Source organism: Salvelinus namaycush, chromosome 31 (genome assembly GCF_016432855.1).
Source record: "Salvelinus namaycush isolate Seneca chromosome 31, SaNama_1.0, whole genome shotgun sequence".
Taxonomy (NCBI): Eukaryota; Metazoa; Chordata; class Actinopteri; order Salmoniformes; family Salmonidae; genus Salvelinus; species Salvelinus namaycush.
The window spans coordinates 3,916,302-3,930,634 of record NC_052337.1 but is presented as its reverse complement, the minus strand read 5'-3'; the positions used below and the strand labels follow the sequence as shown (position 1 = coordinate 3,930,634).

Here is a 14,333-nt window from a genome sequence, read left to right as displayed (position 1 = left end):
CATTGCCTGTGTGGTCCAGTGGTTAGTGCCACGGACCCCGGTACCATATATGCCAGAGTCGGTTCGAAACCGGTTCACTGACTCAATCCCCTCCTATTCCTCTCTACTGTCCTATCGGTTCAATAAAAATATGAAAGGAATGGGACTGCCCCATTCCTTTCAAATTGATAAAGTATATATAGTATATATATATATATATTTATATATATATATATATATATATATATATATATATATATATATATATATATATATCCACAGTTCTGGGCCCCCCCCCCAAAAAAGTGACTTTGAAACATGCCTTGACGATGCAAATGTTTTTACTGCGCTGCAGATGTTAACTTTTTACCATCTACATATGCTTTAGTAGTATTACACATGCCTAGAAGCAGTCTATGGACAAGGTAATACAGCATTCTATGCTTTGGTTTTGTTTACCTGACCACTATCTCCAAATGCTCACTTTTTAGATTTAGTTTTGTCGAAGAACGTGAATATATGTTATTTTTGTTGTGTTTCAGGTGATTCCATACTGAGTTAACAGGAAGCAGAGATAGAGAGACACCACCGTGCTCCACACTCTCATGCTACGAGTGGATTATCCCACCACCTTCTCTCGAGTACGTTCTCGTGAGGACTAGAGTGTGGAGAATGCATTAAACAATACATTTGTTTAATGTAGCACTCACACTCCCCTTACTGTATTACGTCACGCTTCACCTCCCCGTTTACTGAACCTTCTTCCAGCCAGGACAATGGACACAATAGACAACACAAGATATACACAAAGCAAACGTTTCACTTCATAATTATCAGCTAGATATGTGAATCGTAATAATCTAGCTAGCCAGCTAGTTAAACAGGAAAAAATGACCTAAAACAAATGTTATGCAAGGTAGATGTACATTCTGCGTGGGTAGCTACCAATTCTTTGTGGCTAACTAGCCAGTTAACCCTATTGACTTACTATGGACTTACCCATTCACTGAACCGTCTTCCAACCAGGACAACAATGGCAATAGAGACGATATACAAAAAAGCAACTGTTTTACTTCATAACTATCAGCTAGCTTTATGTGAATCGTACTAATGTATTTAACCAGATAGTTTAACAGGCAAAAATGAGCTAAAACTAGTCTTATGCCAGATAGATGTCAATTCTTCATGGGTAGCTAGCTAACAATTATTTGTGGCTATTTGGCTAGCTAACAGTACTTTTTTGTTGTTGCTAAAAGTACTAGTAGCTAGTCAGTTAGCCATATTGACTTATTATGGGCTTGCGATCTATGGTACCTAGGCAGGCAGGTAAACATGCCAAAATTAACACAGCATGTATTTATTAACGTATAAAGATAAAATATTGTAGTCAGGCAACATATGACATGTGAATAGGCCTCATTTCATTCCAAAGTTGTAGTATTTCTCAAAATTCATTCTACGGTGCCCCCGAACATGCAAAATAGAGCATGGGAAGGATGCAGTATGAGTCCAAATCAAAGTATGCGAAACGGAGCACGGAGAGTACTTCTGAAATGCGTACTCAGTTTGTACATATTTTGAAGCATGCATCGATGCAAACTTCAACGGAAAGGATGCAAAGAAATATGACGCCACCACGTAAAAAATGCTGCAAAATGTATTGAAATCAATGTTGGCTATTATCTGATCTGAAGCGAGAGAAAATACACTTTGACTTCGGAATGAAATGTGGCCTATTCACATTTCATATGTCTAGCTACAATATTTGATCTTGATACGTGAATAAATACATGCTGTGTTTATTTCGGCATGTTTACCTGCCTTTGTACCGTAGAACGCAAGCCCACCACGTCACACTTCCAAACGTCACACTTCCGCATTGTCGTGTTGCGAGTTGGCTACCTGCCAAACTTTATGTTTTTTACTTTTAATAACAGTTTTAAAACTCTGCGTTTAATACATTTACCAAGGTCTTAGTTTTTTCCCTCGCTCAACTTTTTCACCCCGGACGCTTTAGTAGCTTGATACCAACAACCGAGCTAGGCTACCAAGAGCTCAACTCATACAACACTCTCTATAGAACAGCCGGCAACATGCCATTGACAACCGACCCAGCCATCACCCGCCCTCCTGCGCTTCTCTTCACATTCAACGAGAGACAGACAACAACACAGTTGTGTGGGGGCTGATGGGGGCGTCCACGGCCATGGAGGGAGCATCTACGTCCCTGGCAGAGCCGGGAAATGTTTGTTCTCTTGGACTGTCGGCGTTCAGCAGTGACAACTCCTTTGAATCTGCTGGAGACTAAGTGTATAATCTGCAACATGTTCGTAGTTACGGGGAAAGGTCTGATGGATTCCTTCATTTGTGAAAAATGTATTGAACTTTTGATGCAGCTAAAGAAAGGATTATTACTCTTCATGAAGAAAAACATTTTACACAACGCCTTGAACAGAATAAGGATTCTATGAGACTATCGGCATCTTTAAATGCTTCCTATCAAAACATCCAAGAGGATGATAATGGGACCTTCCTGGACTATGATACATTTCCACCCCTCTACTAGCTTGAACCAGAAAATGGCTGCTCATTGTTGGACACCAGGTGAGTGTAAATGGATGTGTGTCGGAACCAGAAAAAAGGAGCCCTCTTCTCAGGTGAGTTCTGTGGCTCTGGCCTCGCAATCTGCATCAAGAGACACGGCAGAGGCCGGATCATTCCAGCGATTGTGATAGGGAGTTTGATGGTTAGGCATATATCTGTACCTGGGGCAAAAAGTAAAGAATATCACTAGGTTGCTTCCTGAGGCTGTGTGTCAGTCACCGGGGGCTGATACTGTCATGGTTCATGTGGGGTCAAAGTTCAGGATATCACCATGGTTGCTTCCTGAGGCTGTGTGTCAGTCACCGGGGCTGATACTGTCATGGTTCATGTGGGGTCGAATGACATTATGAAGGGCAGCTCAGAACAGCTATTGGTGGATTTTAAAGAACTGATTGGGTCACTACTTGACACTAACAAACACCCCATAATATCTGGCCAACTGCCCCCCCCCCCCCCCCCCCCCCCCCCCCCTCCCCCATAAATGGTGGCATGAACGGTTCAGCAGACTTTTGTGACGCTGAGTTGTCATAATGCTTCAGCCAATGCACATTATCCCAGGAGTGCTGGACGCCACAATGTAAGTAACCTAATCTATGTTCCTCTTACTGCCCTGAATGCCTCTGCTGATCCTACAGCTATTGTATGCAGTAATCATATGCCTATGAACCAGAGTTATACTGTTATCACTGAGGTGGTTTGCCCTGGCAGGAAGTCCACTGTGTGCAGCTCACCCTGCACTAACATAAATAACCCGAGCATGTCTACCTCTGCTAAGCTTCCCAGTAAAGCAATGAAAACAATCAAGCATCCCAGAAAAGTGTTAAAAATAGCTCACATTAACATATGTAGCTTAAGAAACAAGGTTCATGAAATCAACAATTTCCTAGTAACAGATTACATTCATATTCTGACTATCTCTGAAACTCACTTAGATAATACCTTTGATGATACAGAGGTAGCAATACATGGTTATAACATTTACAGAAAAGACAGAAATGCCAATGGTGGAGGTGTTGCTGTTTATATTCAGAACCACATTCCTGTAAAGCTTAGAGAGGATCTCATGTTAAATACTGTTGAAGTAATATGGCTACAGGTTCATCTGCCTCACCTAAGCCCATTCTGGTCGGAAGATGCTATAGACCACCAAGTGCTAAAAGTCAGTATATGGATAACATGTGTGAAATGCTTGATAATGTATGTGATATCAGTAGAGGTATATTTTCTGGGTGATTTAAATATTGACTGGCTTTCATCAGGCTGTCCACTCAAGAGAAAGCTTCAAACTAACCAGTGCCTGCAACCTGGTTCAGGTTATCAATCAACCTACCAGGGTAGTTCCAAACAGCACAGGAATGAGATCATCAACATGTATTGATCACATCTTTACCAGTGCTGCAGAAATTTGTTTAAAAGCAGTATCCAAATCCATCGGATGCAGTGATCACAATATAGTAGCCATATCTAGGAAAACCAAAGTTCCAAAGGCTGGGCCTAATAAAGTGTATAAGAGGTCATACAATAAGTTTTGTAGTGATTCCGATGTTGTTGATGTAAAGAATATTTGTTGGTCTGTGGTGTGTAATGACGAGCAACCAGAAGCTGCACTTGACACATTTATGAAATTGCTTATTCCAGTTACTAATAAGCACGCACCCATTAAGAAAATGACTATAACAACTGTTAAATCCCCTTGGTTGATGAGGAATTGAAAAATTATTTTGTTGAGAGGGATGAGGCAAAAGAAATGGCAAATAGGTCTGGCTGTACAACCGATTGGAAAATGTACTGCAAATTGAGAAATCATGTGACTAAATTGAATAAAAAGAAGAAGAAACTACACTATGAAACAAAGATAAATTACATTTTAAAAAATAGTTAAAAGCTTTGGAACACCTTAAATTAAATTTTGGGGAAAAAGGCCAACTCCGCTCCATCATTCACTGAACCAGATGAATCATTCATCACAAAACACTGATATTGCCAACAACTTTAATGATTTTTTCAAATTTAGGCATGACATGCCAGCAACAAACGTTGACACTACTGTACACATCCTTGAAATACATCCACAGGTACACCTCCAATTGACTCAAATTATGTCAATTAGCCTATCAGAAGCTTTTCAAGCCATGACATAATTTTCTGGAATTTTCCAAGCTGTTTAAAGGCACGGTCAACTTATTTTATGTAAACTTCTGACCCACTGGACTTGTTACACAGTGAATTATAAGTTAAATAATCTGTCTGTAAACTGTTGGAAAAATTACTTTTCATGCACAAAGTACATGTACCGACTTGACAAAACTATAGTTTGTTAACAAGAAATTTGTGGAGTGGTTGCAAAACGAGTTTTAATGAATCCAACATAAGTGTATGTAAACTTCCGACTTCAACTGTATCTGACCAAAAAATTATGAAAGACAAGAATTGTAATTCTTAATTCCGTAAAGTAAGTGTGGAAGAGGTGAAAAAATGATTGTTGTCTATCAACAATGACAAGCCAGTGGGGTCTGACAACTTGGATGGAAAATTAGCAGACGATATTGCTAAATCTTCAGTTTAAGCCTACTAGAAAATGTGTGCCCTCAGGCCTGGAGGAAAACAAAAGTCATTCCGCTACCTAATAGATAGATGTCAATTCTTTATGGGTAGCTAGTTAACAATTCTTTGTGGCTATCTGGCTAGCTAATAGTAGTAGATAGTCAGTTAGCCCTATTGACTTATTATTTGTATTTGTATTTATTAAGGATCCCTATTAGCTGTCGCCAAGGCTGGTCAAACACCATTTTTTCCAAAAGTTTACTAATGGCTGGTAACAGGCTGATTGGTTGGCTATTTCAGCCAGTAAAGGGGGCTTTACTATTATTAGGTCCTTTTTGCCTGTTAAACTTTCTGGTTAGCTACAGTACATTATTACGATTCACATATGTATTTATTTAACCTTTATTTAACTAGGCAAGTCAGTTAAGAACAAATTCTTATTTACAATGACGGCCTACCCCGGCCAAACCCGGACGACGCTGTGCGTCACCCTATGGGACTCCCAATCTCGGCCGGATGTGATACAGGCTGAAATCGAACCAGGGACTGTAGTAGGGACATAAAGCTAGCTGATAGTTATGAAGTAAAACGTTTGCTTTATGTATATCTTCTTTCGTCTCTATTGCCATTGTCCTGGCTGGACGACGGTTCACTAACAAGAACGTACTCAAGAGAACGTCGTCGGGGAATGCACTTGGAGCATGAGAGTGTAGAGCACGTCAGAATGCATATTGAGAAACATCGAGTCAGCTCAAATAATAGCCGCCATTGATTTCAAGAAATGTTTCATCATTTTTTATGAGGCTGCGTCATATTTCTTTGCATACTTTCCGTTGGAAGCTTGCTTCAAAATATGTATAAAGAAGTGCCCTTCGTGCTCCGTTTCTTAATTTGGACTCATGCTTTGATTTGGACTCATACTCCAACCCTCCCGTGCTCCAATTTGCGTGGCTCAGGGCATGGTAGTAGGAATTTTGAGAAACACCCAGAGAGATACTGTAGTGAGAGGAAGAGAGAGAGAGAGAGAGAGAGAGAGAGAGAGAGAGAGAGAGAGAGAGAGAGAGACTGTAGAGAGACGAAGAGAGAGAGATACTGTAGTGAGAGGAAGAGAGAGAGAGAGAGAGAGAGAGAGAGAGAGAGAGAGAGAGACGAAGAGAGAGAGATACTGTAGAGAGAGGAAGAGAGAGAGAGAGAGAGAGAGACTGTAGAGAGACGAAGAGAGAGAGATACTGTAGAGAGAGGAAGAGAGAGAGAGAGAGAGAGAGAGACTGTAGAGAGACGAAGAGAGAGAGATACTGGAGAGAGAGAGAGAGAGAGCCTTCTACGCCATCAAAAGGGACATAAAACTCGACATCCCAATTAGGATCTGGCTAAAAATACTTGAAACAGTTATAGAACCCATTGCCATTTATGGTTGTGAGGTCTGGGATCTGCTCACCAACCAATAATTCACAAAATGGAACAAACACCAAATTGAGACTACACATGCAGAACTCTGCAAAAACATCCTCAGTATACAACGTAAAACACCAAATAATGCATGCAGAAAAGAATTAGGCCGATACCCCCTAATTATCAAAATCCAGAAAAGAGCTGTTAAATTCTACAAGCACCTAAAAGGAAGCAATTTTCAAATCTTCCTTAACAAAGCTACCACCTGCAGAGAGATTAACCTAGAGAAGAGTCCCCTAAGCAAGCTGGTCCTGGGGCTCTGTTCACAAACAGACCCAACAGAGCCCCAGGACAGCAACACAATTAGACCCAATCAAGTCATGACAACACACAGTGGAAATATATATATTTTTTAACAGAGCAAACTAGAATGCTATTTGGCCCTAAACAGAGAGTACACAATGGCAGAAAACCTGACCACTGTGACTGACACAAAATTAAGGAAAGCTTTGACTATGTATAGACTCAGTGAGCATAGCCTTGCTATTGAGAGAGGCCGTCAAAGGCAGACCTGGCTCTCAAGAGAAGACAGGCTATTTGCACACTGCCCACAAAATGAGGTGGAACCTGAGCTGAACTTTCTAACCTCCTGCCAAATGTATGACCATATTAGAGACACATACTTCCCTCATATTACACAGACCAACAACAAATTCGAATTTTGGTAAACTCCCATATCTACTGAGTGAAATACCACAGTGTGCCATCACAGCAGCAAGATTTGTGACCTGTTGCCACAAGAAAAGGGCAACCAGTGAAGAACAAACACCATTCTAAATACAACCCATATTTTTATTACAATTTTTATCTATCCTTTATTTAACTAGGCAAGTCAGTTAAGAACAAATTCTTATTTACAATGACGGCCTACCCCGGTCAAACCCGAACGACGCTGGGCCAATTGTGCGCCGCCCTATGGGACTCCCAATCACAGCCGGAGGTGATACAGCCTGGATTCAAACCAGGGACTGTGTGATGCAGTGCCTTAGACTGCTGCGCCACTCGGACAGTTTATTCAATTTCCCTTTTGTACTTTAACTATTTGCACATCGTTATAACACTGTACATAGCCATAATATGATCATTTGAAATGTCTCAATTCCTTTGAAACTTTTGTGAGTGTAATGTTTATTGTTCATTTCACTTTTGTTTATTATCTATTTGACTTGCTTTAGCAATGTAAACATGTTTCCCATGCCAATAAATCCCTTTGAATTAAATTGAATTGAGAGCGAGAGACTCTAAAGAGGAAGAGAGAGAGATGAGATACTGTAGAGAGAGGAATCAGAGAGAGGAAGAGAGAGAGAGAGACTGTATAGTGAGAAAGAGAGAGAGAGAGAGAGAGAGAGAGAGAGAGAGAGAGAGAAAGAGAGAGAGAGAGAGAGAGACTGTATAGTGAGAAAGAGAGAGAGAGAGAGAGAGAGAGAGAGAGAGAGAAAGAGAGAGAGACTGTATAGTGAGGAAGAGAAAGAGAGACTGTATAGTGAGGAAGAGAAACTGTATAGTGAGGAAGAGAAAGAGAGAGAGAGGTTGGACTCACCCATGCAGTTCTTCATCATCATGAAGCCACTCTCATAGCCCTCGGAGCACTCACACTCAAAACTACCCGGAGTGTTGACACAGACCCCTTGGCCACACAGGTCCGGAGAGATACGACACTCATCTATGTCTGAACACACAGAGGACAGCAGAACAGATGTTATATTGACATTGATATTTGTACTGCACTGTTGAGGGAGCTTGCAAGTAAGCATTTCGCCGCATTGTTTATACCTGCTGTAAACTGTGTACACGACAAATAAACTTCGAGAACATATGTTAGTTAATTTAGCTAAATAAATATTCTCATTCGATGACAAATTATACCGTTTTTTTTAATTTTGTGACAGGTATTTGAAGGTTTTGATGTTTTGTTAGTGCATTACGCAAACACACTTCAGTTTGGTGGGCTGTGTTAACTGTTTTGCAAAAGTGATCCCTATTTTGAGAAAAATGTTCACGCAATCGGGACAAACTGTATTAACAGATTAATTTCTATCCATAATAACGGGACATAATGTGGTCATTGTCTCACCTGTACAGTTGCGCTCTTCCGTGTCGAGGGAAAATCCTCCGGCGCAGTGGCACCTGAAACTGCCTATGGTGTTGCGACACTTGCCATGGACACACATGCTGGGGAACACCTTACACTCATTGATGTCTGTCAAAGAGAGACACGTCCACAAAATGATCCGATTTCTATTATAACAAAGACACATATTAATCACTGCCTAGTCTTACTTCCTACTACCAGATGCATATTAATCACTACCTAGTCCTACTTCCTATAACAGATGCATATTAATCACTACCTAGTCTTACTTCCTATCCTTACTTCCTGTTATCTGTTTGACAAATTATTTATTATTGAGGAGTGACACTAACTACCTGGATTTCTGGGAAAACCTGGGAATTTTGGGAAACAACCAATATATTGCAACCCTACTCCCTCACCTTTATAGAAGGGCCTTCCGGTGAGGACGTCTCCTCGGTTGGCGAAGCCTGGGCCTCGGGGGCAGAGGGCATCATACTCGGAAGTGCCAGGCAGGGGGCACGCCTCGCACTCCTTCCCCCAGGCGGCGCCCATCGTGCAGCAACAGGCGTCCATGCGGAAACGGCCGGGCACGGGCTTGGCACACGAGTCCTCTTCCCACGTCAGGTAACAGTGCTCAGACCGCACGTCTGTCAGATACAGTAGAGTTTACGTTTATAGTTCATCCATAGCAGTCAATACATACAAAAATAAATCCATGGGATCCTAACAAGATAACACTTTACATTAAGGTACACTTTACATGAAGGTAGCCTTTACATGAAGGTAACACTTTACATTAAAGAATCCTTTACATTAAGGTACACTTTACATTAAGGAATCCTTTACATTAAGGTAAACACTTTACATTAAGGTAACACTTTACATTAAGGTAACACTTTACATTAAGGAATCCTTTACATTAAGGTAACACTTTACATTAAGGTAACACTTTACATTAAGGAATCCTTTACATTAAAGAATCCTTTACATTAAGGTACACTTTACATTAAGGAATCCTTTACATTAAGGTAACACTTTACATTAAGGAATCCTTTACATTAAGGTAACACTTTACATTAAGGTAACACTTTACATTAAGGAATCCTTTACATTAAAGAATCCTTTACATTAAGGTACACTTTACATTAAGGAATCCTTTACATTAAGGTACACTTTACATTAAGGAATCCTTTACATTAAGGTAAACACTTTACATTAAGGTAACACTTTACATTAAGGTACACTTTACATTAAGGAATCCTTTACATTAAAGAATCATTTACATTAAGGTACCCTTTACATTAAAGAATCCTTTACATTAAGGTAACACTTTACATTAAGGTAACACTTTACATTAAGGTAACACTTTACATTAAAGAATCCTTTACATTAAAGAATCCTTTACTGTCACGGCCGTCGTAGGGAGGAGACCAAGGCGCAGCGTGGTATGCGTACATTCTCTATATTTTAAGAATGAACACTGAATAAAACTAACAAAACAACAAAACGAACCGTGACGCTATACAAAGAGTGCTGAACAGGCAACTACACATAGACAAGAACCCACAAAACCAAAAGGGAAAATGGCAACCTAAATAGGATCCCCAATTAGAAACAACGATAAACAGCTGCCTCTGATTGGGAACCAATTCAGGCCACAATAGACTTACATATACCTAGACCTACAAAACCCCTAGATATACAAAACCCTAGACAAGACAAAACAAGCATACCCACCCTTGTCACACCCTGACCTAACCAAAATAATAAAGAAAACTTAGATAACTAAGGTCAGGGCGTGACATTTACATTAAGGAATAATTTACATTAAGGTACCCTTTACATTAAGGTAACACTTTACATTAAGGAATACTTTACATTAAGGAATCCTTTACATTAAGGTAACACTTTACATTAAGGTAACACTTTACATTAAGGAATACTTTACATTAAGGAATACTTCACATTAAGGAATCCTTTACATTAAGGTAACACTTCACATTAAGGTAACACTTTACATTAAGGAATCCTTTACATTAAGGTAACACTTTACATTAAGGAATCCTTTACATTAAGGTACCCTTTACATTAAGGTAACACTTTACATTAAGGAATCCTTTACATTAAGGTACCCTTTACATTAAGGTAACACTTTACATTAAGGTAACACTTTACATTAAGGAATCCTTTACATTAAGGAATCCTTTACATTAAGGAATCCTTTACATTAAGGTAACACTTTACATTAAGGTAACACTTTACATTAAGGAATCCTTTACATTAAGGTACCCTTTACATTAAGGTAACACTTTACATTAAGGAATCCTTTACATTTAGGTAACACTTTACATTAGGAATCCTTTACATTAAGGTAACACTTTACATTAAGGTACCCTTTACATTAAGGAATCCTTTACATTAAGGTACTGTTACAGGCTTTGATATTTCCATTTATGTTTTGAGGTCAGACTTGTCTGGTAGGAATATCCACCAGAGTTGTTGCCAGAGAATTTGATTTGATCATTTCTCTACCATAAAAAAAAGTTGGTTTAGAAAATTTGGCAGTACGTCCAACCACAGACCACGTGTATGGCGTCATGTGGGCGAGCAGTTTGCTGATGTCAACGTTGTAAACAGAGTGCCCCATGGTGGAGGTGGGGTTATGGTATAAGCTACGGACAATGAACACAATTGCATTTTAGATATGGCAATTTGAATGCACAGAGATATCGTGACGAGATCCTGAGGCCCATTGTCATGCCATTCATCCGCCGCCATCACCTCATGTTTCAGCATAATAATGCAGGGCCCCATGTCGCAAGGATCTGTACACAATTCCTGGAAGCAGAAAATGTCCCATTTCTTCCATGACCTGCATACTCACCCGTTGAGCATTTTTGGGATCCTCTGGATCGAGGTATATGACAGCTTGATCCAGTTCCTGACAACATCCAGCAACTTCGCACAGCCATTGAAGAGGAGTGGGACAACATTCCACAGACCACAGTCAGCAGCCTGATCAACTCTACTGTATGTGAAGGAGACGTGTCGCGCTGCATGACGGCCAAATCAAACAAAGAGTGACCGAGCGTGTACACGCTGGAATTAGAATGCACTAGAGGGAATGACAGCAAACAGACGGGCCGCAAGCGCCAACGCCGTCAAAAGCGCCGTGCGCTTCAAATTAGAAAGCAAGTCTATTTTTCTCGCATCTACGGGACGCAATGCTCATTTGCGTTTCGTTTGATTTGGCCTTCAGGCAAATGGTGGTCACACCAGACACTGACTGGTTTTCTGATCCACGGCCCTACCTTTTTTTTTTAAGGTATCTGTGACCAACAGACGCATATCTGTATTCCCAGTCATGTGAAATCCATAGATTATGGCCTCATGAATTTATTTCACTTGACTGCTTTCCTTAAATGAACTGTATCTCAGTAAAATCTTTGAAATTGTTGCATGTTGTATTTATATTTTTGTTCAGTATAGGTATTATATGGTCTATTTTCTTAGCAGACTTTATTTACAGAAAGCTGTCAATTCCCTGGAGTTTCTTTCATTAACCAATACAGATAACACAACACAAGCAACTTACTCAACAACCCTCCTCTAGGGCTTCAACCAACAATTCTCAGTCACCTCCTTGGCCAAAGAGTTACACATTGCAAAAATGTGAGAAATAAACAGAGGGGAGGTTTCCGGGACAACGATTTGACCTAACCCTGGGCTTAAAAGCATGCTCAATGGAGAATTTCCATTGAAATAGCTCTTCGGTCCAGGACTAGGTTTAATGTGTTGTCTTGGAAACTGGCCAAGAGAATATTTCAACTCATTGGATCACTGTGTCTGTTAAGGTTGCAGAACTCCAATCATTTCCTAAAATCCTTTTTTTAAATTGTTATATCTCAGTTGAAGAAGTCCAGGTTGGAAGATTCCCTCACAGCTTATTCCAGAAATACTCCAAACAGGAGTTCGGAAAAAACAGGGAAATTTGGGAAAGTTTCGGGAATTTTGCAACCTTAGTGTCTTGTCCACTCACCCACACACACTCGGCCACTGGAGTCCAGTGTGAGAACGTCAGGACACTGGCACTTGAAGGAGCCCTTGGTGTTTACACAGTACCCATTGGGACACACACCTGGGAAGACCACGCACTCGTTCACATCTACGGCAAGCAGAGAGAGACAAAAGGTGCAGAGGTGAAATCTTTATTTGTTTCACAAGGCATTTGCTACCATTATAGTATACACCCATAGAAAAAAGGGTTCCAAAAGGTTACTTTGGCTTCCCCCATAGGATAATCATTTTTGGTTCCAGGTAGAACCCTCTGTGGAAAAGGTTTTACATGGAACCCAAAAGGGTTCTGCCTGGAACCAAAAGGGTTTTACCTGGAGCCAAAAGAGTTCTTCAAAGTGTTTTATGGGGACAGCTGAAGAACCCTTTTAGGTTCTAGATAGGATCTTTCAGCAATGGGCTCTATTTGATTCTATTCAATCAAAACTTTTACTGGGGAAACTCCCTACACTATCAGATGGTGTCTGTCAATATGAAAACATTCTTCACATACTAATACGTTTTTCCTATCCCAATAACTGATTTTCCTTTAAATTGTTTTAAGCACTAAATGACTCTGATGTTTTACATTTGTGTCTGTATTTCTCTATTGTGGCTTATAGCACATGATTTGTTTATCAAAATGGTATATGTAACCTTTATTTAACTAGGCAAGTCAGTTAAGAACAAACCCGTACGACGCTGGGCCAATTGTGCGCCGCCCTATGGGACTCCCAATCACGGCCAGATGTGATACAGCCTGGATTCGAACCAGGGACTGTAGTGACGCCACTTGCACGGAGATACTGTGCCTTTGACTGCTACATGGGAAAGTTATGCTGCTTTGAAAGTTGATAAACATGTTATCCCACTTGAGAGACAAGTAGGAGTAAATGCCCTTTGAAAGATTTTAATGAGAATTTCACACTTCCTAGAGAGCTCTTCTTTGTTTACACCAATTCAGCATAGTTCACACCCTCTTAAGCCTTAGCTTAAGTAGTCTCTCTACTTAAACAGAGCTAAATTCAGGGCAGCAATGTTTTTGAGAGCGACCCTTTTGCAGTTGTCCAAAGCTAAATTTTTCCGGAAATCCCAGGTAGCAAGGATTTGGGAATCCCCCCATTCTGTTACAGACTGAAGCCTACGACATGACAGACCAATCAGGACTCATCGGCATGCACCATTATCTCAGCCAATCATGACTAGCCAGGAAGGATGCTCGCTTTCTCCCTGTGTAGCTCAATGGTTTCTCCTTGGCTTAAACTAGGCTTGTAATTTAACATGTTTATTCATATTATCGGATTCCATACAAGTTTATAAGTAAGGCACATGAAAGTTCCAATAGCCCCAATCCCACAGCTATGGAGAGGGCCACTTATCGATGGGTCAGAGTCAATGAAGAGAAGAAATTAGGGCTCTTAAGTGACATGCTAAATTACCTTAAGACCTTATCTCCTTTTGACCTTATCTCCTATGACCTTAAGACCTTATCTCCTTTTGATCTTAAGACCTTATCTCCTATGACCTTAAGACCTTTTCTCCTCTCGCCTTTTACAGACACAGTATATTTTACATTAGTTATCTTTTGTTTGTTTTTAGTCCCAGCCTTCAGCTACCCTAAACCCCT

The 14,333-nt window shown here is 40.3% G+C and overlaps 1 protein-coding gene across 1 annotated transcript in view; it reads right to left on the bottom strand.

Annotated features, from left to right (window-relative positions):
- The window catches only part of LOC120026153 (fibrillin-2-like), a gene marked incomplete at its 5' end in the record, with an annotated part of 236,899 nt that overhangs the window by 94,246 nt on the left and 128,320 nt on the right, over positions 1–14,333 (bottom strand). The window contains 4 exons of the mRNA XM_038970976.1: positions 8,120–8,248; positions 8,654–8,779; positions 9,073–9,300; positions 12,693–12,818. Coding sequence (XP_038826904.1) covers positions 8,120–8,248; positions 8,654–8,779; positions 9,073–9,300; positions 12,693–12,818 — 609 coding nt within the window. The remainder of the gene's footprint in view (positions 1–8,119; positions 8,249–8,653; positions 8,780–9,072; positions 9,301–12,692; positions 12,819–14,333) is intronic.